The following is a 27,149-nucleotide window of genomic DNA, read 5'->3' as shown; positions in this document are numbered from 1 at the left end:
TGCAGCTTTCACAGTTTTTGTTAAATTTTGTGAACAAACTCATTGACTTACAGGCTTTGGCAAAAACACGGCAGCTTCACACTGTCATTTGGCTGTATACAGGAACACAAACAACTTGAGACCATTGTCGGTTAAGGAGAAAGTTAATTCCATGAACTGGGACTCAAAGGTTTGACTTGTCCAATCTGTCTGGTGGCTCAAAGGACCGTCTATTTTTAGTTGGTTCAGGCAGGGGAAGTGGGGGAGAGAGGGAGGAAAGGAAAACAAGGGAAGGACCAGACAGTCCTGTCATAGCAGAGACAACTCGTTTGACTGACAAATTCACAAGTTCTTTTAGTTATATTTGAGAAAAACATGAACTGAAATCACTGATGTGTATATAATTTGTTGCTGTGCACTGTACGTTAGACCAAATGCTTCCTTGACTGGATCTTACAATCAGCCTATAGGAGGGGTTAGGAGAGGACGGGGGCGCAGCACCTCTTCCTCAGAGGGGAGGGAAAAGGGAGTCAAGTGGATGTAGAGGAGGAGGAGGGAGTGAGGCTCTTCTCCTCTCCCTCTAAGAGCATTAACTGTAGAGTGTTCTGGTAGTGACAGGGCTGTCAGGGTCAGATGGCTGCTCAGCCTGATTAGACCAGCTCACAGCAGATCCTCAGCTGCACTGCTACAGCAAGGTGCAGCTACAAACCCGCACTTAGAGCACAAACATCGCCCCGGCCAGGCAGAGGTGGATAGTTCAGTGTTATAGTGGGGCAGAGCAACAGGTTGTTGCACCGAGACTTTATTTTTTCTGAAGCTTTACCTGCATATATTTCAGCTTCTAGAGGCAGAAAAAGACTGAAAGCAGGTGGAGTTTACTCTTGCAACGAGGCAGAAGAACTGAAGTCTGTGGTCAGGGATGACGTTGAATAGCAGGTAAGGACATTCATTTTCTAGGTATTGTATTTGTTTTGCTGCTATTATCATAATATAACAATAGCTGTCAACTTTGGGAACAATAGCAGACACATAATGGATGCAATTTCATAGAAATTCATTTCCACGGTGGTATTGTTGAGACAGTAATCAAGCTAATCACAGTCCTTCTCTGGAATAGGCTGTGAGTGAGGAGCATGTATCAGCATTGCAGACTGTCGCTTCCACAGAAAAATGTGGTGTGTCACTAATTCAGCTGCTGGTATAGATACAGCTATAAATACAGCTGCAAGTATTCAGTGTCTACAGGGGTTTACTATAACAGGCAGTCAGCTGGTTGTATATCAGCATTCGCACTGTTGTAGGCTGCTGCTGCTGGTTTTGCAGCACTAACTGGTTTGTGGATTTTCCTGTTCAGCAGCCAAACTGTCCACTGAGGTAAGAGGTACAAGTGTACACTTTAAACAACTCACTTTTAGGCATTTAGCACATCTTGTTTTTCAGAGTGCCTTGAGATTGGAGCTGCTGCAGAAAACCTCTGTGGTGATGAAGGCAGCTGAGGTGAATGTGCTGTAACAGGACTGATCCTATTTGAGGCTACTACTAACCTGCCTTGTTGCTATCTTCACTACTAACCCACAAGCTTATACTGAAGCATTGCACATTGAAAAGTTTGGCAACCTGAGGCGGCTCTAAAATAATATTGAGATCCATATTTAACTTCTTTGGGTTCTGACCCAGCCTGTGACAGGGAAAGAGTCAGGCAGACCAACTGGAGACCTGCACCTGTTTTTACAAGCCAAACTATGCTCTAAGGTGACAGGGTAGATCAACCTTACATTATTAATTGGAATTACTGCTAAAGTCTGTCCGTTTCCCTCATGCTCCTTTCTATGATGTTTTTATGCTCAGCTTTGCTTCAGCTAAATGCCTAAAATGACTGCAGTACTTGAGGAGAGTTAGCATTTAAATAAAAATGATAAATGTTTAGCTGCTTTTAAACACTTTTCTATCACGTCTGTCTCTCAGTTTTAGTGAAATCATCGCTTTGTGTCGTCTATGACAGTGCCTTCTGACGTGTTGCTTTGTGTGATACATATTTGTTCTTATCCTGTGTGTCTTCGTGGAGTTTAATTTTTGTTGTGCTTGTGTTATATGAGACTGTAAAAAATCATATATGACATCTCTATAATACTCAAGGGACAGTTCTCGCCTAAATCAAAATGCATATTTCTCCTGTGCTGGTGGTGCTATTCATTAATGTAGATTGTTTTTGTGTGAAATACAGAGTATTAATGATATTGTTATCTTTTCATGGACAAGAGGCTCTTGATTGTGAGAGCTTGAGATGTAAACATTATGGTGTCCCTCTTGGCTGCGCAAGGCCCTCAAGAACAGCAGCAGGCTCTGAAGCCAATTTGGCATAGTGGTCAAATCGCTGAATTACAACTTTTGGGTCAGTCAAGTAATGACAGAGTCCAAAAATACTTTTTTCGATAAGCTTCCATTGTGAAAAAAGATGACTGTAAATTAGTGGATACTTTTTTTTTGAGCCCCTGCGAAATGACTCATTTCATTATAAGGATTTGAGCCATTCCGTCCAATAACATTTGGAAAATCTAAAATCATTTTATCCCCATTCAAGTTAGCAGAGGGCTAAACTGGAATTTAGCCGCTCAGCTAGTGGTAGTCTCCAGAGGACTTGCTCTGTGGGCACATGGATGTTGAAGATCCAGATAATTTTATGCCTGGGAAATCAAACTTTTTTGTCTTCATGTGCCAATGAGCAACTGTCATATGACTGACTGAAGTCCTGCCTCCCACACTGTATCCAGAATTCTTTATACATTCATAGACTGAGGGACTATTTTCTCTCTACTGAATCATACCTGCCAACGAAATCACTGTGCAGAAGGAGGCGTACATCTACTAATGGGTGAGAGGCCAATAAACATTAATGGGGCCCTCCTCGACTGAGCTGTTATGTTACCTATTTCAGTGGTGCAATGTGAGCTAGCAGTAGATGCACGCTTCCGTTTGCATGGTGATATGGTTGGGAGACGCAGTTCAGTAGAAAGAAAGTAATTCCTAGATGAAACTGCTCACAACAAGTTATGCGGATTGTCTTGAGTAACCAGGTCATGATTTCTGGAATGAGACACTGCTGTTGCAAACATCTCTATGGACAATCTCTCCAACACTCTATAACTCACACCAAAACAATCTAGATTTATAAATAGCAACACAGGTAATAGGACAAGTATTTGTTTTCAAATTGAACTGTCTTCTTAAGCTGAATAAAAGTTCTTGGAAAATAATTGACCTCTATCCTGATTAGCGGTGACACGAGATAAATTCCTAATAATAGACAGTCAACAACCTGGAATAGACTGCACTCTTCTGGGAGAGTAAGTCGACATGTGATTATGAAGTGTGTGTGTGTGTGTGTGTGTGTGTGTGTGTGTGTGTGTGTGTGTGTGTGTGTGTGTGTGTGTGTTGTCAGCGCTGAGATGAGGAGGTAAGGACGGATTACCCAGACTACCTCTGGACTTTCCTTGGTTGTTTGTCTGAATGTTTGGACACTTTAGTGAGAGGATACAACAGTTTTCACTTCACTACATCCTGTATGTATGAAGTATTACAACCACATTGAGATTTTTTTTATTTTGAAATTTCTAGAATAATATTAAAAATATTATGAGAATAAAGATGGAAATTGAGAATAAAAATCATAATATTACAATAATAAGTCAAAATTGAATAAAAACAAAGTGTATTTCAAGAAAGAATAGTCAGTGGTAACTCAAACATTTATTTTTCTTGAAATATTATGACTTTATTCTCATTGATTTACAACTGTATTCTTGAAATGATATCTTTTAAAATGCAAATTTTGACTTTATTCTCAAAGTCTCATGATTTTTTTTCTCAGTGTGGCACAAATACTTAGCCTTTTAAGTAACTATGTGAGATTTTATTAGGTTTATCAGACAAGTTTCTGTGACGCATTTATTTAATGGTTGGTGTGGCCTGCTAAGTAGAGTATTAAACTTGTTGACTTTTGAAGAAGTTGCATGTTAATTTACAAGCTGTTTCCATTTATTTCATTTATCTCACTTCATATTTATCTGGATAGAATGTGGCAGACGTGAATCTTCTAAAAACAGTTAAGCATGTTGTATAGCCGGAGATCAGCCCAGTGCCGTTTGCGTCTGAGAATAAAGGGAAATTAGTTTTTTTTAAAAAGAAAAAAAAACATTATCTACATAATCAGACTATAATTTTAACTTTGTTAAGTTCAAACCAAATATCATAAACATATACTATATGTAGACATATACTACACATATGTATCTGAGCAACAACAGCTATTTGCATGACAAAATATTAAGAATATAAAATCTGATTTGACATACATTAAAAATGCAACCAAAGAGCTCCAAAAAAAGAGCTGAATGACATTCACTGGCAAGCATGTTTAATCCAAGGACAATGTGTCAATTAAATTAGCAAATTAATCCGTTATTGCAGCCTAAGTCTAAGACGACCTGCTGAAGCAGTAAGTAAGCCAACCTCTCTTTTTATTCTGCTCTATGGTTGTATGTAATCTTTTGTCCAAAAACCTGAGGAACTGCCCTCACATCCACTGCTCTTGTACTTACATACTATAGTACATTAAATAGGCCACCAGTTTACAGACTTTATCTCTTTTTTTTCTTCAGACCAAATTTAATTTGGATGATATTGTCCAGGCTGATCTAATAACATTTTCCATCTTGTCTGAGCCACATCATGTATTAGATTTTCTACCTCATGCTGCCTCTGTCATCTGTCCCCCAGTTTTCTTGTCCGTTCCATGCAAGTAGGAACACTTTTGCACATGATTCAGTAACTGCATAAGGTGACAGGGTCACACTGTGTGTGTACATGCTTGGATGTGTGTATGCAGTCAACTGACTTGTCAAAAAAGAGAGAATAAGCACTTACTTGCAAATAATATTCTTAAATACATGCATACTGTGAGCTAATGGTCTTGGTATTTGAGGGCCTTTAACTTGTTAAATTAAATTTTGATTTTAAATCACTTAATGGACCAAACAATTTCCAAAAGTCCACTCAGGCTTATGTTACAGGTCTGATCTTTCTTTGCATGCAAAGATATTTGTCAGCGTCATTTATTATTTAAAAACCAATACTATAATTTTGTTTAGTTTGTTCAGTTGCAAAGCATTTAAAACCGGCCTGCATGCACATATGTTTGTCTGTTCTATGTACATGAGCTGCCCTCTACATCCCCGATGAAGACTGTCATTATTATGTTTCATCATATTTTATATGGGCTGATGATGGATATGTTTGGAACACTGGAAAAAAGTGCTGAATTTTATTACTTTATTATGATTTGATTAACTTTGTTAATTGTGAAACATTTTATGTATTTTCATTTTTGTTTTTCTGAAAGTTAATTATTGAAAGAGTTAATCATTTTGTTGTGTTTTGTACTTTAGAACCGCTGGTTGATGGAGTTTGTGCGGCGGAGTGGTGACTACTGCCACGCCCAACACATTTAGAGCCTGTCTGGAATGAAGCTGCACAATGCAGTCCTGCGACCCTGAAACCTGAAAGACCATTGGCCTATGCCCTCTGAACTAGCCAGCTCATGGGGTAACACGTGGAGCCTCGACACCGGAAGCTAACTGGAAGAAGGACAGAGAGAGCTACTGAGAGACAAAGAGAAAAGGACTGAAGCAGTGACAATCAGAGAGAGAGCTGCACACTGTGGCTTCCTGGACTTTAGGGTACAATCAACTGATGGAGTAAAACTGTACTCAAAACACCAGGACCTCAGAATTGGGAAAATACTTTAAAGACCATAAACAGTCTCCCAACAGGAAGTTAAACAAGAGACAGGAAGTCCAGAGTCACCTGGAGACCTGATATAAGCAGCTACCTGCTTCAGCTGAGGCTAAAGGGTGAGAGGAGACTGCTCACCAGAGCTCGACTAAATATAGTGATGCACCAACACCTCTAACTCCTGCACTTTATTAACACTTTCTGGCATGATTACAGGATGCTGAGGTCGTTTTTTGTTTTTATTTTAGTTTGGTCAGAGTGAGCTGAGATCAATTTTTTGCTTGCCTTTATATGCCTCTAGTGAGTGTAAGATTATTTACAAGAAGGTTGTATACTGCCTTGAATAGAAATACATAACCTTTTAGATTTTTTATATCAATTACATATATTATACATTTTTAGAAATAATAACACTGGTGAAAGTTTGTTTTTAAAAATAATGCATTGACAAAGCGCACACAATTTGTGTAAGGCTCTTCTGTGCTCTTGGAAGCAAAAAACCTGCCAACTGAATCACTGTGCAGAAGAAAAATCTTTCTTTACCAACATGTGAGAACTTTGATATCACCCAGATAGTTCTTGTCAGTATCCTAAGAATAGTGTCTGTATATGAATTTAGAAAAGTGGGGCATCCCTGAATTAAGATTATTGAAATTAAAATTCCATCCTAAAATACACTCACATCCCTGTTATCTTAATGGAAATGTGACAAGAACATTCCCAGTCCACAAGCGACACTCAAAACAACTGCTATCATTTTGTCATTTTATTTTTGTGTTATATCCAGTATACAACATATTTATTACTGTGTTAAATGTAGTAGCATTTTTATGTATTTTGATTATGAAACAACTCATTATTTGTGAAATTTTACATTTGCAGTTTAATGTCATTTCTCTAAGCAGACCATCACAGGTCTTTTAAGTTATACTGATTGATTAGACAAAGTTGGGCAAAGATGTAATTGGAATTATGTGAGGCTGAAACCCTATCGACCAATAGATAGAGGTGTGAGTTCCATCTTAGCAAAGCCTTGGGGAGATCAATCAAGTGCAGTCTTCGCCCACCCACACAGGTTTTAGATGAGGTCTAAGTGAAAATACATGTGGGGGTGGAAGGCATTGCTGCAGCATTGCAATCCACATTGAATACTGTTGTGAGTTACATTAAAGGTCCATCATTGAGACGAACATAAAAGGACTGTAAATATGTGACCTTGTGATGAGTCTAGAGATATCTAAAGAATGTAACAGGTTTGGTTGCTCCTGAAAAAACTTAATAACATAGCAGTAAAGTGATCTTGATCCAGGTTTCTAAAGGGACAGGTTAAAGGGACAGTTCACCCCAAAATCAAAAATACATATTTGACCTCTGACCTGTAGCACTGTTTATTTTATTTTATATTTTGTGGTGATCCAAGCACCTATGACCACTGAGCTAGCTAACATTACATCTCAGGCAAGGAAGATGCCATTAATGTTTACATCTCACGCTGTCAGGAGCATGTGCTTCTTGTCCTTGTGTATGTGCATGCTTCCCTCTGCGTGATGATATGGTTGGCAGGTGTAGTTTGGTAGAAAGAAAATAGTCCCTATGAAACTGCTCACAACAAGGTCTGTGGATTATCTTAAGTAAATGGGTCGTGATGAGTTTTTAAATGTATTTTTTGGCGCTTTGAGCACCAAAAGCTGAGTGCCATCAAGTTCCATTATATTAGAAAGAAGGCAGACATCTCTACGGCCAATATCTCCAACACTCAGCAACTCACACCAAAACTATCTAGACTGATAAACAGCACTACAGATAGGAAAAATAATTTTGATTTTTGGGGTGAACTGTCCCTTTAACTTTAAGATAACTTTAGGTAACCAGTTAAGCATTCAAAGACCTTGTGGGGACTTTTTGTGTTCAGATGCTAATGTTTAAGAACCTTAAAAATGTGCACCAAATCTGGCTCAAATATTTGATAACATGTTCAGTTTTAATTCATACAAGTACATTTCTCCCTGACATTAAAAGGTCAGAGGTCATCCTGGGACGTCAAGGGTCACACTGGGCACCATGAACCGTCCAGCTCCGGTGGAACTGTGCCACAAAAACATGAGATTCCTCATCACACACAACCCCACAGACAGCACTCTCAGCTCCTTCATAGAGGTAAGAAATGTGTGTGTGTGTGTGTGTGTGTGTGTGTGTGATCACCATCAGTACACTGAAGACTTCATAAAGGTAACATACACATGCACATCTCCACATACCTCATTTATAAACTGTACATGTTTCCTTTGCTGATGACAAGTCAAATGAAACAACTATTAAATTGAATTGTGTTGATCCATTTGAGTTTTGGCTTAGTCTGGAAAATCATCTTCTACGGCCGTTGTCCTTTTCAGGATCTGAAGCGCTATGGTGCCACCACAGTTGTACGAGTATGTGATGTCACTTATGACAAAACACCGTTGGAGAAAGACGGCATCACTGTGGTGGTGAGTACACTAAAAAAACACACACATACAGCATTTACAATAAAATTTAGTTATCTTATGACAAAATACAGTGTCAGAGACACTGAAACTGTTCTGCCTCTCTTTCAGGACTGGCCATTTGATGACGGAGCCCCGCCCCCCAGTAAACTGGTAGATGATTGGTTGAGTCTGCTGATGAAGAAGTTTCAGGAGGATCCAGGATGCTGCGTGGCTGTTCACTGTGTGGCTGGACTGGGAAGGTGAGAGACAACCCCAACAATTAAAATGCATTTGGTTTTTATCTGAATGAAGATTCAGGTTTCTGGTGTGAGACTTGGTCAGACAGCTTGGGTGACAGTCACACCATAGTTATTGTTCCACACATGGATGAAAACTATATAAAACAGAAAAAATGGGTGATAAGTTCAGATGCCTTTTGCTGTAGTTTTAGTGGCATTGATCTCTTTGTTATACTTGATGGACATATCCACACACACACACACACACACACACACACACACACACACACACTTTTACTCTAACAAACTCTAGCTGGAAAAGTGATGAAACACGAGACAAAAACGGTAGCTGTAACCTGATCATTCTATTTCCAAACAGCATGACTGTGTATGTGTGTGTTTGTGTGTTTTTGCGTGCATACAGGGCTCCTGTGCTGGTCGCTCTGGCTCTGATAGAGAGCGGGATGAAGTATGAAGATGCTATTCAACTCATCAGACAGTGAGTACATTTGTATACTACATCCTCATCATCAGACTCTGGGGGGCTGCAAAGAAGCCTAGTGAGCCCAGTTTAGGTTACACCTAAACACCTGTACTGTATGTATGACAGTTACAAGCTGAGCGTCCAAACTAACAGTATCCAGCTGTTGTATGGTAGCTAGAAGGGCCCCACTTAGGAGTTTTGTTTTTTTTTGCACAGTGGTGGAGCACTATATGCCTTTGTGGGAGGTTAAAAAGGATTTATAGTTGTCATTGCAAAATGTGCCCATTTTAGTGGCCATCAGGAGCCATTCCTTAGAGGACCACAAACATTTTTTTTGGTTTACCTATCTTAACGGTGCCCCCCCGCTCATCATACAGAAATAACAAATATCATGGTGACACAGCACTTAAGCTTTATGAAACAAAATCAGTGTCTTAATCTGATTTTGATACACTGTACACATGAAAGCTTTGTGAAATTTGTAAATTGCCTAACATGGTTTTGAAACACGTCTTTACACCACAAATAGAATTTATCCCCTATTTCTACCTTCTTGTGTAGAAATTTAAGCTGTTTTCTGTTTGGTGCCATCTAGTGGTGTCATTGTCAAAGAAGACATTGTAGCGAAGACTGCATTTGAGCCACCTGAAGAGCTCAGATTCAGATCTGGATTGTTCATTTTTGATTACCATCATCCATTGTTTTTCTTTCTGTGTGTTTCAGGAAGCGTCGTGGAGCGATCAACAGCAAACAGCTAACATACCTGGAGAAATATCGATCCAAGCAGAGACTGCGCTTCAAAGACTCTCATGCACAAAAGAACAAGTGTTGCACAATGTGAACACACACACACACACAAACACACACACACACACACACACACACACACACACACACACACACACACACACACACACAAATACAAATACAAACACTACTTCTTCTACCCCTCGACAAATGCTCTCAGGAATCCAACCATACAAGCCTTGTGTCACTGTCACAAACACTAAACATATACTGGTTTCATGAGTTTGTGTGTACCCCAATTATTTCTGAATGTTTTCTCAGCAGATTTATTTTAAAAAAACCATCTATGTCCCCTTGTTTGTGATGATTAGTTGTCTTTTAAAGATGATTTTATTAGCGTATTTGCTTGATATTGTAGTTTAAAGCAAGGAAAAATGCCAAAGATGGGCAAGGGAGAGAAAATCAAACAAAAGGTGGAGCCAGCTGTTAATGCATATTAGCTACATTATGGACACAGAGTTGGGTCAGGGATAATGTGTTGAGCCTTCTAAATCACATTAACATTTTTATCAAAATAAATTCATCGTGTGCACAAAAGGGGACACCTAGATTTGTTGTCGCAGATTTATTATGACGTACTATATATATTGGCCTTCAAATAGTCAAATCGTACCAGATACTTTGTGAAAATACCATTGAATTTCCATTATTTTGTGCAGATCTTCAATATTTTGAAACATCACCATGATCACAGTATAAAAGGCCCTGAGGTATATCTCCAATGGTTTTTTGATATTGTTTTATGACCTTAAAAAAACAGTTGAGATATATTTTATACAATGTTTGGGGACTAAAACATTTCACACTGATACACAGGATTAAAATCAAGATATCAGCTCAGTGTTTTTACTGTAAATTTGTGTCAAAACTCTAAGTTGACCTTTTGTTTCACATTATTCTGTTACAGTGTAACTGGAGATATAAGGGCTCATTTTCATCCCAACATTTTCTGCCATTCATTATCGATTAGTGTGAAAATCAGCTTCTAAAATGTTCGATGAAGCATTTTGCTAAACACTCAGCCTTCATTTGGTGTTGTGTCATTCACTGCTTTAATATGACTTCAGTGAGCTCAAGTTATGTGTTTACATATCAGTGTGTGCATTATATTATGCTCTGTTTACTGAAACCCACAAAAGGAAACATCTTTGTTAGCAGCAGCGGCTGATTTCAAGCCAGGTTTAAAGTACATATATTGTAAAAAATGTTAATAATTCTACAGTAATGATACATTATACACATTTTTATGTGACAGAGAAATGTAAACTAGTTGTAAATAATATTGAATGAGGTATCTCTTTTATTCTTCTGGAGGTCGTCTCATTCACCGACTACAAAAATTTGCAAGGAAAATGAAACCATGGCAGGTATTACAAATATTTTATTATCTTCGAGGTGTCAGGGAGGAATTTTTATTTTATCAGCACTTGATGACACCATCTCTCAGTTTTAGCCCAGGAATGACAAATGGATACAAATAGCACAAATATTGCTGCACATCATTTAGACTAGGTTACAGTATTGTAAAAAAGATTTTCTTGTGGGGTGGAGTTTACTTGTTCATTTGTATTGTTCCTGAATGATGCATGTAACCAACTGCTTCCTTTTTTTGCTGATGATAGAGTGTGCACTTTTTATGTATTAGCAGGTTGCTTGTGACGGTCTCCTCATCATCTGATGTCCTGATAAGCAATTTGTGAGAAAGAAATGAAGTAAAAAGAGGGAGAGAAAAACATCTTTACCTGAAAACTCAACAAATTGGCTACAGTTTACTTGTTCATATGATGTTTGTTTGTGTGAGTGTGTGTGTGTATATGTGTGTAGGCTTTCACTGTTGTCAATGGCTGGGCTGACACTTTTTAATGTAAAAACAAATGCTGTAAATGTATTTCTGTAAATTCTTGCATTGTTTAATAAAGTTTTTGTCATTGTCCTTGTATTTGACCAATTGTTCATTACTATTTAGATACTTTTTACTGTGCCTATGCATATCTTTATTTTTTTTTTTTGCTGCTTTATATAGCTCAGTTTTGCTTGATAGTATAAAACAAACCTAAAATTCACAAACTGTAGGCAAAAAAGGAATTGGTTAAACCCTGTTACTGAGAGCAAATATGTCATTAAAAGAAAATGCGGCAGAGAAAATCTGCAAAATGAATTTTCTGTGTTTTTATAATCTCTGTACTATCGCTATAATAAAAACCACTACCAAGTTAAGTCAGCCTATAGCTTGATGATAAACTGTTTAATGTGGTAATATAACAATACCAGAGCTTTTTATTAGACAGCAGTAGTCGGGCCCCAGCTTTGATTGCCCATATGAAACATTGAAACCTAAACAATTATTTCCTTTCTGCTTGCCCAAAAAAGCATTTAGGCAGATAGCACTAAAACATGAAGAAAAACATAAATGATTGCACATTTAATTATATACATTTATAGTGCAACTTACCTTTAACTCCTATATCTCATTAATTTGGACCTTCACTTATGAGGCCTGTTGACACAATGGAGAACAAATAATAGGAAGCTTGTGAAAGAAATCATTCATTTGATTTGATTTGCTTTATTTATCTAAAAAAGGAAATAGAGAAATTATTATACAAAGCAAACAGACAAAAAAGTAATATTTACAGACAGTAACAAAACATAAAGTAAAAGAAATCATCAAACACATGATGACTTGGTTTACATATGCGAAATGGAGTGAGAAGAAGTAAAAACGTATTCACTCCCACCCCCTCTCCATAAGTCACTGAATTTTAAGAAACAAGCTTCCGTATTCATTCTATACTATAATTAATTGAATTATAGTATAGAATAATTAATTGGATATATACATACATCCACATACTCAAAATCATTTATGATTTTCATTATTATTAACAGAAAAAAGGAAGAAAAATTAGGAAAAAATAAATATTAAATTACCAAATAAATAAACAATAACCCTCCTTGGCCACAATGTGTTTCTTTGAAGAAAATTGGAGTTGCTGTAGTTCCCCTCTCCGCCGCAGTACAGTCCTCCCGCCACAGAGGGCGCTGCTTCTGCTGTGTCTCTTGTCCACTTCCGCTGTTTGGAGGACTTGTGTGGCAGATTCGACAGAAATTTCTACGTGCGTATTGAGAAATTTGGCTCTAAATCCAAATTCAGCGATTATATTTAGTCGTATAATGCCTCATATCCATCGATAAAATAGTTCACTTTTGTTGTTTGGACTCTGGAGAAATGGATGGACAAAAAGCAGGTACGAATTTCGGCTAGCCTCAAGTCGAATATGTTTGTCGGGTCTTCATGTTACTTTGTGCCAAATCAAAATAAACAAGCGTGTTTAGTTGGAAACGCGTGCCTACGCTGGTCTCCAGTGCTTTATTATTTTATTCACACTGTATTTAGCACCTGCAGACGTTTCTGCAGTAGCTTTAAGTGGTCTGCAGAGAGTGTCGGTCACTGTCGCCAGCCGCTAAAAATGTCAGTTGAGTAACGGTGAAGCTCAGTGATTAGATTATTAACAAAGGTTTCCATCTTTTTATAAGGAAATACCTCAACGTATCAGCAGTCAAATTAATCGGTGCTATTCATGATAATGATTTCAGTCGATTTCACTAAAAAGAAAAGTATCGTGAAGCTGTTTTAGAGAAAAAGATCAAATACTGGATCGAGCCACTGCCTAACGTGGATTTATTTTGTGCATTTTTCTGTAAAATGTCAACGTTAAAGCTGTTAGCAGTGTTTCAGCAATCATCATGTACATGATTTGAATTAACATCCATGTATATTATAATCACTTGATGAACAGTTCATAGAAATTATGTTTACTGTTACGTTTTTCCACAGGTGGGAATAAGACTACTGGCCAACAGGAGATACTGATGAATAATTCTGATATTTTAATGAGCCAAAACAGCCTGTTCCTTAAGATGTGGGCTGAAGAAGAAATAGAAATAAAATGCTGAATGAAATATTTTAAACCATTTTAGCATCATTTTTTCCAGCAAACATATTGAACTGCATAGAATCAACAAAATGTTGCACACTTCCCTTTTATTTCCCTTATTTTCTCCCCTTTAAAAAAACCTCCTCTTACATTTACAATATAGAAATTACATTCAAACCATAGAAAGTGAAAAAAATGACAATTTTCAATACTGAAATATGCAAAAACAAACATGCATAACATACTACAATATTTTGAAGCTAATGTGACACTTTAAATACAGTTTGAAATGTACTGCAGTGACATTTATTTCAGCAGTTTTTATTAATTTGTCTGTTTGGCACCTTCGATTGCTGGTGAAAGCAATCTGTCATTACAAAGATTTCCATGAGGTTTGCAGATGGCTGAAGAGTGGAGTCTGGATTATCAGGATTAGGAAATATTAAATGAGTCAAAACAAAATTTGCTCTGTTGTTTAAAGCAGGCACTTGACATTAATCTCTCCAGCTCTTTTTAAAATTATTCTCTTTCCTTTCCCACTTATACCTTTCTTCTTCGTGTCTTCCCAGCTGGTTCTGTGTTTATGTGTCGGCTGTGCAACCTCTTCTCGCCCAGTCGCTCTCAGCTGCTGGCCCATTGCTCCCAGAGGCACCTCCAGCAGGAGCCACATGATGATATCATCATTGCTCTGCAGCCCCTTGTAGGAGAGCCTGTGGAGACACTGGCAGGTCAGAAAAGTGTCATTGTCTGGATTACTGTCACAGAAAATAAATGTTTGTAGGATAAGATCATTGTTTGTTTTGGTCTTTTCGTAGGATTCTTTAATTGAGGAAAACCTCAATTTGGTCTTTTAGTAGGATTTTTTAATTGAGGAAAACCTCAATTAACCCTCTAGTGTTTTTGCCTTATTTTTTCTGCCGTCTTGTTGGCCCACAGAGAGCCCAGTGAAGCGAAAACGAGGACGACCGAAAGGCTCTACGAAGAAGACGCGCACAGATTTGACAGAGGCCAACTCTACCTGTTCTCTTGAGGATCGTGTTCAACGAGAAGAAGGAAATAAGGAGGAAAGAGACAGAAAATGTAGCTCAGTAGAAGGTAACACTGTTGCCATTTATGTGTATACCATACATTTTTCTTTTTCATTAAGTAGAGGGGGATCATTGCCCTCTGCCGTATTAATTTGCTCACTTGCTTGGTTTTTATAGCCAGTTTTGTAAAGTTTATGTAAATATACCTGACCAAAACCTACAAGGATGAATGTAATTGTGAATATCATTTTGCTGGTTTTGTGAAAATGTACACACAGTTGACATGAACAAGATATCACACTCAGTTTTATTCATACAGAAATATTATTGGTAACCTAATTTTCCTTAAGAGTCACTATAAGCCAAGCATTCTATTTTTTTGTTCCTAATTATTGTAAATCTGCTACACAAAATTTGCTTTCTGCTCTCGGCATTCTGACTGTCTTTTTTCCTCTGCTGATAGAAAGTCACGACGGTATTTTGGGGCTGGAATGTAGAGACTGTCATCGCTCATTCAGCAACAGACGACAGATCCTCAAACACATCTGCCTAAAAGAAGAGGAAGAGGAGGAGGAAGAAGAGGAGAATGGTGAGGAGTGAAACAAATCAGCAATAGAAAGGGTTAAAATGTGGGGTTTAAAGTCTAAAGTTGGGGTGACTTTAGAGGTCATTCTTACCGTAATTAATTATTAAATACCACTGCATTAACAATTGATATTGAGAAACTAATTTTTTAGGGAGCATCAGTGGTGGAGCAGGAGTTGAGGGTACTGGGAGTTTGGATCCTGGGGGGGCAGATCCAAACCAGGCACAACAAAACCCAGCAAGACCAGGAATCCTGAGAGACAAAGGTAAGCATAAATTTAGGACATGGTTTCTTCGAATTATTATTACCAGGAGGGACACCTAATTATTTCTGTAACTTCACAGCTAAATGTGATCTATGATGAATGGTGAAATTTATAACAGCGGTCTAAACCTTTCGCGTTCTCTTCTTGTAGACGCAGGCATATTCAAAACCCCAAGAGCAAACCGAAACCGCACCTCCAAAGAAGGAGGCCTAGCAACAGGAAACAAAAAGTCGGTCATCAGTGTTGTTCTGACAGAGGATGAAACGCTTCCAGGTTTGCCTTAAAGAGCTTTCATGTTGTGGTGAGCGACTCAACTGCTGTGGGAGACTTATTTTAAATAAGGTGTGTCACCTTTTAAATCAACAGGCGTTTCTAAAATGGTTCCAGTAGAGGACAGTTCAGCAGAGACAGAGTCTGCAGCCAACCAAGCTCAGCCTCAGGTAAGGAGCAAACATTCACCCAAACAGCAAAATGTATTTCTCATTTACCTCTTGTATTATATAGCCTGACTGATAATTTAGGTTTTATTTGCCCATGTTTTGAGATATCTCTGAGATGTATGCCTCCATCCCAATATTGTTATGTAGATAGATTTCATTTGTGGTGTTCACAAAAGTGAAAAATGACATTTTATTCCTTCAGTACAGTACTCAGGACAGTGTACAGTGTGAACAGTTCTTTTCGGAAACTTAACCAAAGAGATAATGTGTATTAATAGTGTCAACAGCCTGAATTAAGAGTGCGATGATTCTGTGATGATGTGTTTTTCTTTTTATCATTATCTCATGTTTATGTGATTTCACTTCTTTTTATACCAGTATTTTATGAGTTTATTCATTGACTTTGTGTGGATTGTCAGCAGTCTGCAGTCTTCCAGAGTCAGTCACAAGACCTTGCAAGTGAGGCCACTGCCTGTGAAGGAAACCCTAAAACAAATCAGGAGCCAAGGTAATATAAAAAAATGTCTTTCTCTCTGATAATAATTTGCAAGTAATATTTAACTGATGGTCACAATAACAGATTGTCAGTGAGCATGAAATAGAAAATATGACAGTGAGAGTTTAGTTGTGAACTGCATGAATTATTAATGTGGTGAGATCCTGGTAGTGTGTGGTTGTAGCAGTCTGTCAGTGTTATCTCCTGTCAGCAGGCTGATCTCTTTCTTTTTTATTTGTAGTTCTAACCCGTCCTCCACAACGACAGCAGCAGCCAACAGAGGCTTCCAGGAATATTCTATCAAGCAAGATGCTACCAAGTACTGTATGAATATGTTTTGATTAAATGTATTAACATTGATTTTATTTATTATTATAACTGTAGCTTTGTTTGGAGGTTAAGTGTAGCTGAATGTTTTTGTTTAAACTACAAGCTCCACATTTAATCAGTCTGGTTCTAATCTAACAAATTAGCAGAAAAGAGATGTTTGACTCTTATTTTTGAGGAGTTCAAAGTTATTTTGTTTGTTTTCTCATTGGTAATGTTGTGCCATGTAAAGCCAGTCAAACAAGTTTTGTCTGTTTTATTCACAACGTTAACAACAATCCATAATAGCCACCACAGTGATTTTGATTAACTGGTAAACATAATATTGTTACTCTCTGTTTCCCAGTTTGCTTCAGAGCCAGTTGAAGATCTTCGCCTGCGAGTTCTGTAACAAGATCTTTAAATTCAGACACTCACTGGTTGCCCACCTCAGGACACACACCCAGGAGAAACCGTTCCAGTGTCCACACTGTGACTACGCGTCAGCCATCAAAGGTACGTCCAGGCTCACCGGCACACAGGAGAAACTTTTCTAGAGGCCACAGAAATTTCAGCTTGATTAGTAAAAGTGAGACCTAGTCAAGTTGTTAATGTTACAATTTGTGAGAATGTGTGTTTTTTTTTTTTTAAATTTGCCTTTATGAGACAGTGCAAATCAAAGGTGCTGACAGGAAACATGGGGGAGAGAGACCCATTAATTTTAGTGTCCCTTGTTGTTAGTGGAAGGGATCTGTAGAGGTCTTTTGTCTTAACTGCTCTTTTAAACTGATACTATTAAGTAACTGGGGAAAGTTACTGAGAAGGAAAAACACTTGGCTGCACAGAGTCGGGCCCACTTCCTTCATCTTCCTAGGAGATTGTACCCGTGTATATAATCAGGTGACTTTGCAATTGCTGACAATGATTATCATAGTTACTAAGTCTGGATATGTCAAACTCAAAATTTCCTGAAGCAAAAGTATTTGTATAATAGCAAACCACAGCGATCTTTAAATTAGAAAATGTTAAAACTTAAAGTTATAAATGTACTTCTTGTTCTGGTTGTAGTCAACTATAATTATTCCCTCCTATGCATATTATTCGTAACATTGCCAGAATACATGCTAAAGAAGGGCGTCTTGCCTAAAAGGTTTTTGTGGCAATATTAAAAAGTTAAGTTTGAGTGCTGTCCACGTCTTTACTTGACTTTGTTATTTTTGATGAGTTATATATATAATATATGTTAATATATTAGTTATATTAACAATCCAGCACCCAGTCTTTAAGGTCTACTGTGAGTTGAGTGCATTGTGTTTCACTTTAAAAACTTTAGTTACAAACTTTTTAAAATTCCTGTGAAAGCCGCTTACTTTCTTGCCTACGTACTTACTTGATTTTCCCTTTAAAGCAAACCTGAATGTTCACCTGAGGAAGCACACAGGAGAGAAGTTCAGCTGTCAGCACTGTCCTTTCAACTGCCTCAGCCCAGGACACCTCAAGGTGGTATTAAATTATTACTGTTATTAATATTAGCAGCACTCATTATCATGCAAGCTTTGAGACACAGTGTGAACTCTGTTGTGATTCTGGTTGCAGCAGCAATTCTGTGTTTCTGGTCCTGCAGGTCCACATAGAGCGAGTCCATTTGAAGGTGAAACAGCACTGCAGCTTCTGTGAGAAAAAATACTCAGACGTGAAGAACTTGCTGCAACACATGGAGAAACGACATAACCTAAAAGACCCTGCCGTCAACCAGAGCTACCAACAACTCAGGTTTGATCTACATTAGTATGTTTTATCACAGGCTGTGGATACTGTGTACACACTCTACACTGTACACTGCTGCTAAATGGCCTTCTCTATCCGTCCATAGACTCTCGTATTCACTGGTTTTTATTTATGAGTCTACTTTGGCTGGTTCTTTCTTATTTGTATAAACCAAAATCAACATGGCCTGAGCTCTCACAGTCTTCTCTTGATGTTGGTCCCCAGGGTTTGAACAGAACTCGGTAAAAAAACTTTAAAATTTGCCGTCCTCTGTAACTTACAGAAGGACCTGGAACTGTCTGAGATGATCACTATGGGAGAATTTAAGTCAGTTTTGAAACATCAAGAAAATAGCACTTATGGTCAATGTCATTGCTACTCAAATTCTCACTGAAATTGAAAATTGCACATATTAATGTATTTGACTGTTCTGTATTGCATTTTAACTGGACATTTGTAATTTGTGATAGTTGAATTTGTCTGCTTATATTTATTGTTGTAACTATGTTTTATGCTGCCCTCTTGGCCAAGTCGCTCTTGGAGAAGAGATTTTAAATCAATCTTTTTACCTGGTTAAAGAAAGGATATAAGTATATATTTACAATACCTTCTATTCTGTTTTATCTCGTCCAGGTTAAAGACTCGTCAGGGCCTCAGACAGCTCCTCTACCACTGTCCCACCTGTAACCGCCGCTTTAAGAACCAACTGGAGCGGGAGCGCCACCTGTTGGTCCACGGGCCCCAGCGTCCCTTCGCCTGCCTCCTCTGTGACCATGCTGCAACCAGGATGGCCACTCTCACTGCTCATGTCAGGAAGCACCTCTTCCTGTACGTGTGCTGTGTGTGTGACGGGAAGTTTGTCAGCTCTCAGAGACTGACGAGTCACCTGAATGAGTCTCACCCCGAGCTGGACCAGGTGCAGGCCTTCACCGACTGTATCAACAACAGCTACTATCTGATACAACCTGGAGGAGCCATGTGGGGGGATAAGGAGCTGGAGGATGCAGAGAAAGGGACGAATGAGGAGCTCAGGATAGTGCAGGAGGGTGAAGATGAGAGGACAAGAGAGGAGGGTAGAAGTAATGGTGTCGGAGGAGGGGAGTGGCGAGATGGAGAAGTGGAGCAGCTGGAAGTAGCAGTGAGCGAAGAGAAAGAGGAAGAACAAGCTACATCTCAGGGTGAAAGTGTGGAGGAAGTGCAGGCGAAAGAAGGAGAATTAGAAAACAGAGGTGCACAGCAAGCTTCTCAACATCTGGTCCATCAGGCCATTTCTACAGAAACCACAGCTCCCTCTGATGGTCAGGAGGAAGCAAGAGCTGGAGAAAAGTCACAGGACAGCACAGTGGACGCATGCACCCCCACAGCTGAAGACAATACACAGACTTTTTTATCACCTGAGAGCAGTCACACCCCACTCTTGGAGGCCAGGACTCAAGAAAACACACACACAGCTGAAGAGAGTCCACATGCGGCCAAAAACACACACACAGCACATCCAGGGGAAGATGGACAAACTCCAGATTCAGAAAAGGTAAATTAGTTACAAGTACTGAAGAATGGCAGTCGAGACAGCTTGGACTGTCTTATTTTGTCCAACCAACCATCCAAAACCCAAAGATATTCTATTCAATTTAATATGCTGCATCCATATTCATATTAATCTAATATTAAGACAAAGAATTTGTGAAGCTCAAACAAGACAGTGTTGCTGTTTTATTTAAAAAAACTGACTTAAATGGATAGTTCCTATTTTTTTTGCAGTGGGGTTTTATGACATACTTACCCATAGTTTATGTATTAACCACAGTAAATGGCAGAGTCAGCATGTTTCCAGTTTGGAGAAGCTGGCAGGAATACCAACATTGAAGCTATAACTGCCTAAAAACCTCTATATTTAACATATTTTCATGGCTGTACCTTGCTGTCAGACAGTGATTTCTGACAGGGAACTGAAGCCGTTATCGAGCTTTCTTCAAAGTCACTAGACTCCTTTGCTGAAAACAGTAGTTTTACCTTGCAGAATTTGGGTGCTGTACATAGCTTAGCTTCCATGGCTTGGGGTTGTGCAGACTCCCATTCACTATACACTGAATATGGATAAGAACCTCATACAACCCCACTTAAAAACATCTGAAATATCCCTTTAATTCAAAATAGTAGCTGATAAAGTTTCTGTTGATTAATTAATCGACTAATTGTCAGCACTAAAAAGCCAATGGTTACTTCATCTTTTGTCTGAATTATGTCATTCATACCTGATTATTCATTCAAAGTAATGTTCTCCTGTATGTAGAGAAAGGGCAATAAAAGACAATAATTGCTCTCAGTAAAGATTATTATATAGTATAATTATTTAATTATTTTAATCACACTACATTTCAGTCACTAATTCATTTATTTGTCTAAAATGCACAGCACATTTTTAGAGGAAATCATCTTTTTTATCTTCTCCTCAGGTAGACTTTCACCTCCTCAGCTTTGCTCTCGGCAGTCTGACTCTTTCATCGTTTTCTGCCGGCAGGTGTCGGAGTTTGTCCATCAGAGTGCCTTCCAACAGGTGTTCTCCTCTCTTCAGAAGATTCGGCTTAATATGGAGTCTTTCCAACGGCTGAGGAAAATTTACGGAGACCTTGAATGTCAGTATTGTGGTGAGTTAATGAAGACCTCCTTGAGTAGACTGGGTTTGTTTTGTCTTGTAATTTTAGTTTAATTTAACTTTATATTATATATTATTATTTATTCCACAGCTTTGAGTGTGTCTTTGCTTTTTTGTTGCACAGGTAAACTGTTCTGGTACAAAGTCCACTATAACGTTCACGTGCGCACTCACACCAAGGAGCACTTGCATTACTGTACAAAGTGCAGCTACTCTTCCATCACCAAAAGCTCTTTGAAGCGGCACCAGATCCAGAAGCACAGTGGCCTGCTGCTGCCGTGTTCGAATCCTGGCTGTAAATACACCACACCTGACAAGTACAAACTACAGGCCCATTTGAGGACGCACCAGGAACAGGTAATCAGCCTTCACCTTAGAAAATAACTAATAATTGAATTTATGTTTTTGTCTTGTTTACCTAAAAAAAAAAACTTTACATGTTAAGTCAACACTTAAGTTTATTTGCATTGAAATATAATATGTTTCCATGAAGTTCATGAAAAGTATCATTCACTATGCAGCCCCAACTCAAATTTACCCTGGGCTTTAATTAGGAGAACACTGTTAGTGTTTTACCCATTATTTCTGTGAGGTATGCAAACACTGACTTAATTTTTCTTGGTGAGAGTTGTGAGTCGTCTTTACGTCTTTGTCTTGCTGTTGTTTACAGGGCGTGAGTGTGACTTGTCCTGTATGCCAGCAAAGCTACCCAGAGCACAAACTAAAACACCACATCAAAACAGCCCACCCTGGTAAAGAATTATAACTACACACAGACAAAACATGCATTCTACCTCATAATGTTTGTTCTCTAAAAATATTTAATGTCAAACCTGTCCTTTGAATTGGCGTATTAACTTTTTCTCATTGTTCATTGTGCTTACTGCATCACATCTAACTAAAATAAATAGCTAGTCAAATAAAAAAATTCCCAAGGTTGCAGTTTGACTTTGTGTGTTTGTGTTTGCGTGTATGTGTTGCACAGACACCCTCCCTGTGCAGGGTAAGGGTCTGATGGTGCAGCGCGCAGAGAAGTGTCCCTACTGTGATTCCTACTTCCTGAAGAACAGCAGTGACTTTCAGCGGCACATCTGGGCACACCAAGGTGAGATATTCCTCTGCCTTTAACATATTCGCGCAGCACGAGTGTGAAGAAACACATCTGGGCCAGTGAGTGATCGTGCACGGTTTTTTCACTGCTTGAACCACCACTGTGTGATCTGAGCTTCCATCTGTCTCTCCTCCGGCTGGCTGTCCTCCAGGAGAAGGGACTAGACTGAAAACACACAGCAGACGTAGAAGGAAATTGGACTCTTGGTTAAGTTACCTGTGAAATGATGAAAAAACAAACAAGTGTACACTTGTATGCTGGTGGCATTCTCCCAAAGACGAAAAAAAATAGAAATCTGGCAATGAAGACTGGCAGAAGTTGCACAAAAGTTATGAGACGTGTTATTTTTCAGTTTTAAGGACTGTTTTCATTATGCAATAATATCTTGGTCAGCACATGTAATTTTTGCTCAGACGTGTTTGTTAATCTGGACTCTAATGTGAGGCTGCTAAAATCACCTCTAATGGACGTGATTGTTGAGCTGAAGTTGTTTACCACATAAAGCATATCTACATTACATGTGATGTGCAGTGTCTTAGGGAAGTCAATTGTTAGTCTACTCTTGTTCCTCTCAGTCCTTGATGAGCTGTTTACCTTGAAGTTACATCTGTCCCGAGGCTGAGGAAGCTGGCAGACATAAATCCAGCACAGGTGTTGATGAAGGTCTCAGTGAGCACGGCCAGTTTACCCGAAAACTTTGCAATGCGTATGCTCATTGTGATTTTCTGCAGCTTTGTTTTTTTGTTGCTTTCTGCCATTGTCCTTGTTGCTTAAGAATTAGCTTCACTTTGTATTTAACTGCTGGCTGCACCCATACAACACTCACCTGAGAAGAAAACTGTGCCCATAAGCATCTCAGTGTGGGCACATATCACTCACGAGGTGGTGGACTGAAAGCATACTTCATGTGTGTTTTACCGTAATTTTGTAGCCATTTATTTTATGCCGTTCCATTAAATTACAGATAATGTAATTATTTTTTTTTTGAATTCAATATTTTACTTGTACAAAGACATATTTTCACAACATCACATAGTATCCATATTATATCACGTATTGCACAGTTTTTTTTAATGTAATTACTATTCTAAGCAAAATGTCTTATCAAAAGGCCTGTCTTATTTTGGGCAATGTTGCCTCAAGTGCCTTCATTCACCAGCCACCATCTCATTTCTTCACACCTTTATTCAGTTCATTTCAATCCTTTATTCCAGACTCAGGGTCCATATAAAAAAAGTCAAAACATCACATACAATTGATACATAAACAAAGACAGTATACAATCATGGTATAAAAATAAATATCCTCGAAAGAGACAACTATACCAGTGTCTCCACAGCTGGGATTGGTGACGTATAGTCCTATACCTTACATCGAGTAGAACTAGTATCATTTCATTCTCAGTCACATTTAGCCGCAAACATTTAACTGAGACAACACCACCTAGTTCTCTGGAGTAATATGCTCATGGTGTAATTTTATATCCCTTAACTCCATAAAAGTCATCTTTCTAGTATTTTGTTGCTTATGTTGTTATTCTTTTGTATGTGTGTGTTTGTGTATGTAGGTTTGAAGCCGTACGTCTGCACTGTGTGTGACTATGCCGGCCGCAGCAGGAGTAACCTGAAGACTCACATGAACAGACACAACACAGAGCGGCGCCACCTCTGTGATCTGTGCGGTAAAAAGTTCAAGTCTAAAGTCACACTCAAAAGTCACAGACTGAGCCACACCGACGAAGGTATGTGTGACTTGTCTGTTTATTATTCTCCATGTTACACTTGATTATTGTATGTCTCAGGTATTTTGCTTAACAAGCAAAAATTTGAGGAAACATAAAGTGATGATGAATTAAAGGAATTTTTGGTCTTGTTTAGGGAAACGGTTTCAATGTTCAGAGTGTGACTTCACCTCGGTCTCCAAACCCTCCTTACTCAGACACATGGAGCAACACGCTGAGTTTAAGGTCAGAATGAACACACAGGCAGACACACACACGCGCACACACACACAAGCTCTACTCATGATGTCGCATCATTGTTTAGCAATTCAATTAATATTTCAGATGTATTCTTGTCTTTGAAATATATTGTTTGCATTAACTTGTGTGTGTTTTTGTCTGTCTTTGAAGCCATTTCGCTGTGCCCACTGCCACTACTCCTGCAACATCGCTGGTCCCCTGAAGCGACACTACAACCTGAAACACCCAGATCAGAAATATCAGAATGCGGGACCTGGACTGCCAAACTCTGATGCTCTGATACAGCAAGGTCTGATCTCTGGACTTTTCGTGTTCTCTAAAGTAACATTTTACTACAGTAAGATATTTTCACTTCAAAAAGATTTTTAAAGTTTGTTGACACTATAGTGAAGACTGTCAGGAGTGAGAATCTGTTTGATGCTACAACAAAAATCATCTAATATTAGATTAGGCCTGTAGCAGTTCAGAACAAAAAGCGTGTTCAGCATAACCCAACATAGCTTTTGTGTTTGCCTGTGTTAGGTGGTATGAAGTGTCCTGAATGTGAATTTGTTTATGGCACCAAGTGGGAGCTCAACCGCCACCTGAAGAGTAAGCACAGCCTAAAAGTGGTGGAGTGCACCTGGGAGGTAAACAGAATACTCATACACAAATTAGAGACAGTGAAAAAAAGGCATTAGGTGATTTGTAGCCATGTTAGTGACATGGTTCTGAGGACTGAAGTATCTCGACAACTGTTGCATGGATTACTATCAAATTTGTATTTAGGCTGTGCATTCATGATCCCTGGAGGATAACTTCTACTGAGTCTGGTGATCCCTCGTCTTTTCCTTTTAGTACCACAATCAAGTAAAATTTTCACTTTTTCAATTAAATATTTTAACATGTATTATAGTTGATGGATTGGCAAAAAAAATGGTACAGACATTCATAGTCTCAGGATGCCACTTTGTTGATACATGACTTTGCCTCTAAGGCTATCATCAAATCAAAATTGACTGTTGTTTTGTGACCAAAATATTTGCAAAACTACTGACACTCCAGTCAGCCTCAGCTGGACTAATGATACAAGTACCAGAAATATTTACATTGACACCAATACCAATAGAGTTCTTCATTTTATACCTTTTTTTTTCTACTTTGTTTGATACCCAGCATAGTAGCATATAGTATATGCATCAATCGTTCTTATTGATCGAAGACAGTTTTTTCAGGATAACACAATCTGAAAATAAATACGTCTACACATGCAGGTGGAGGAGGCAGTAGAGGCCCAGTATGTGCCTGTGGAGCACGAAGAGCAGCTGACAGAAGTACCTGTAGCAACCCTGCAGGACAATGGTAACAACAGCAGCAATGATACTTACAGTAGATACAGACAATCCAAACGATAGAACTAAAAATAAAAGAAAATCTTCCATAGATTATTGTGGGAATTGTTTGTAAATGCACTATGTGACTCATCACTTATGTGTCTTTTATGTTCAGTTGATATCCAGCAGATCACTGAATTAAGTTCAGAGACTCATGACGCTGTCACCTCTATGGTCGCCATGGCTCCAGGCACTGTTACCGTCGTACAACAGGTAATAAACATCACCTCATATACTCAGGAAATCATGAGTGGTTACAACATAATGCTGAAGTTGAGTTGTGGCTGAAGTTGCAGGTGGCTGATGAGCAGGAAGTCAGTAACTGCAGCAACCAGCTGATGGTGGTGAATGCAGAGGGAGGTCTAACTGGCAACCAGGTGATGGTGGTGGAGGACGCACACGGCCTGGAGGCTCTGACAGTCCTCACTCAGGGAGAAAACGCCCATCACTATATCGTCTACGTCCAGGAACACACTGTAGAAATTAACTAGTAATGTATTTTAATACCTGTTGATCCATCAGTGCTGAGTATCAGATCTGCTTACATAAATGAAATCAAATAAAATGTACCAATAAGCACTTAAACCTGGAAGTAAATGTTCCCCTGTCATCATTAGATTTTCCTTCATCAGATTTATTATTCAGTCGCTATTGGTAGTAATAAAAACATTAAGTGCAATTCAATGAAGATGTGGCATATTTTGTACTTATAAAGTATATTTAAATAAAATCCCTGTGTTCTACTGGATACACTATAGTGGCTTTATTTTCTCAAAATTGTTGATTTGAGTTCCAATTGTTGCTCAAAATGTTTTGTCATGAAACTGAAATTTTCTTTTCTTTACCCCCCAAAAAATCTTTTCTCAGACTTTTTGCAATGTACTCTCAAAATATCAAACGATATTCTGAGACAGAACATATAGACAGCTATATACTGTATATACATGATCTATCTTTACTAGATTTTCATATGCACAAGTTATTTTTAATTAAACGATAAAAGGCACATTTTAAGTCCAGTGTGTAGGATTTAAGGGAATATATTGGCAGAAACTGAATATAATAACTTTGTTTTTAAGAATGTTCTATCACCTTAAAAAAAAAGAATCCTTACATTTTTGTAATCTATGTATGAGACTTTTATATCTCCATAAGGAGCAAGTCCTCGTCCACAGAGTCCACCATGCTGCACGCCCCTTATGTTTCTACAGTAGCCCAGAAATGACAAACCAAACAGCACTGGAAAAAAACTAATTTTTAAAGTGGAAATGCTATTTTTAGTGCCTTTACCTGTTTAAATAGTGGTAATTCTACAGATAATTTGGCTCCAGGTAAAATCCTCCTAAAACTTGAACACTTGGAGCTCAGCCTCGTCACATTGGAGATGTTTTAGCTGGTTTCAATCTGTAATCCTCACAGCTAGATGCCGCTAAATACA

The 27,149-nt window shown here is 38.5% G+C and overlaps 2 protein-coding genes across 6 annotated transcripts; both read left to right on the top strand.

Moving 5' to 3' along the window:
- The first annotated feature begins 503 nt into the window (after positions 1-503).
- On the top strand, positions 504-11,701 carry LOC121945641 (protein tyrosine phosphatase type IVA 3). Of its 2 annotated transcripts, none has more exons than XM_042489933.2 (7): positions 504-915; positions 5,424-5,888; positions 7,789-7,926; positions 8,163-8,255; positions 8,364-8,494; positions 8,898-8,972; positions 9,681-11,701. In XM_042489933.2, the coding sequence occupies exons 3-7, from the start codon at positions 7,831-7,833 to the stop codon at positions 9,796-9,798; spliced, it is 513 nt and encodes a 170-aa protein (XP_042345867.1). In that variant the 5' UTR covers positions 504-915; positions 5,424-5,888; positions 7,789-7,830; the 3' UTR covers positions 9,799-11,701. The 2 variants fall into 2 exon arrangements, with proteins under 2 accessions (XP_042345867.1, XP_042345868.1); XM_042489934.2 differs by lacking the exon at positions 504-915 and adding an exon at positions 1,331-1,353.
- Positions 11,702-12,829: 1,128 nt separating this feature from the next.
- Positions 12,830-26,459, top strand: zfat (zinc finger and AT hook domain containing). Of its 4 annotated transcripts, none has more exons than XM_042490680.2 (24): positions 12,830-13,012; positions 14,272-14,430; positions 14,639-14,797; positions 15,194-15,319; positions 15,468-15,581; positions 15,732-15,854; positions 15,948-16,021; positions 16,444-16,529; positions 16,759-16,836; positions 17,191-17,339; positions 18,232-18,323; positions 18,448-18,596; positions 19,224-20,121; positions 21,112-21,238; positions 21,371-21,603; positions 21,917-21,998; positions 22,232-22,351; positions 23,925-24,098; positions 24,235-24,323; positions 24,489-24,627; positions 24,861-24,967; positions 25,592-25,679; positions 25,827-25,924; positions 26,002-26,459. In XM_042490680.2, exons 1-24 carry the CDS (start codon positions 12,994-12,996, stop codon positions 26,200-26,202), a joined length of 3,684 nt encoding a protein of 1,227 aa, XP_042346614.2. In that variant the 5' UTR covers positions 12,830-12,993; the 3' UTR covers positions 26,203-26,459. The 4 variants fall into 4 exon arrangements, with proteins under 4 accessions (XP_042346614.2, XP_042346615.2, XP_042346613.2 ...); XM_042490681.2 differs by having other exon boundaries at positions 16,441-16,529; positions 26,008-26,459; XM_042490679.2 differs by having other exon boundaries at positions 16,441-16,529.
- The last annotated feature ends 690 nt before the right edge of the window (positions 26,460-27,149 follow it).

The sequence above is a fragment of the Plectropomus leopardus genome, chromosome 11 (assembly GCF_026936395.1).
Source record: "Plectropomus leopardus strain MGB_pleo_1.0 chromosome 11, ASM2693639v1, whole genome shotgun sequence".
In the NCBI taxonomy this organism is placed as follows: domain Eukaryota; kingdom Metazoa; phylum Chordata; class Actinopteri; order Perciformes; family Serranidae; genus Plectropomus; species Plectropomus leopardus.
This window is presented reverse-complemented; position numbering and strand designations above follow the sequence as displayed.

What these genes read in the sequence shown, in the direction of transcription:
- LOC121945641 (XM_042489933.2), top strand. Translation starts at nt 7,831, where the DNA reads ATGAACCGTCCAGCTCCGGTGGAACTGTGCCACAAAAACATGAGATTC. An exon ending in CTCTCAGCTCCTTCATAGAG is followed by an intron (nt 7,927 to 8,162) that starts GTAAGAAATGTG and finishes TGTCCTTTTCAG; the next exon opens with GATCTGAAGCGCTATGGTGC. An exon ending in GCTATTCAACTCATCAGACA is followed by an intron (nt 8,973 to 9,680) that starts GTGAGTACATTT and finishes TGTGTGTTTCAG; the next exon opens with GAAGCGTCGTGGAGCGATCA.
- zfat (XM_042490679.2), top strand. An exon ending in GGAGGAAGAAGAGGAGAATG is followed by an intron (nt 15,320 to 15,467) that starts GTGAGGAGTGAA and finishes CTAATTTTTTAG; the next exon opens with GGAGCATCAGTGGTGGAGCA. An exon ending in AAAACAAATCAGGAGCCAAG is followed by an intron (nt 16,530 to 16,758) that starts GTAATATAAAAA and finishes TTTTATTTGTAG; the next exon opens with TTCTAACCCGTCCTCCACAA.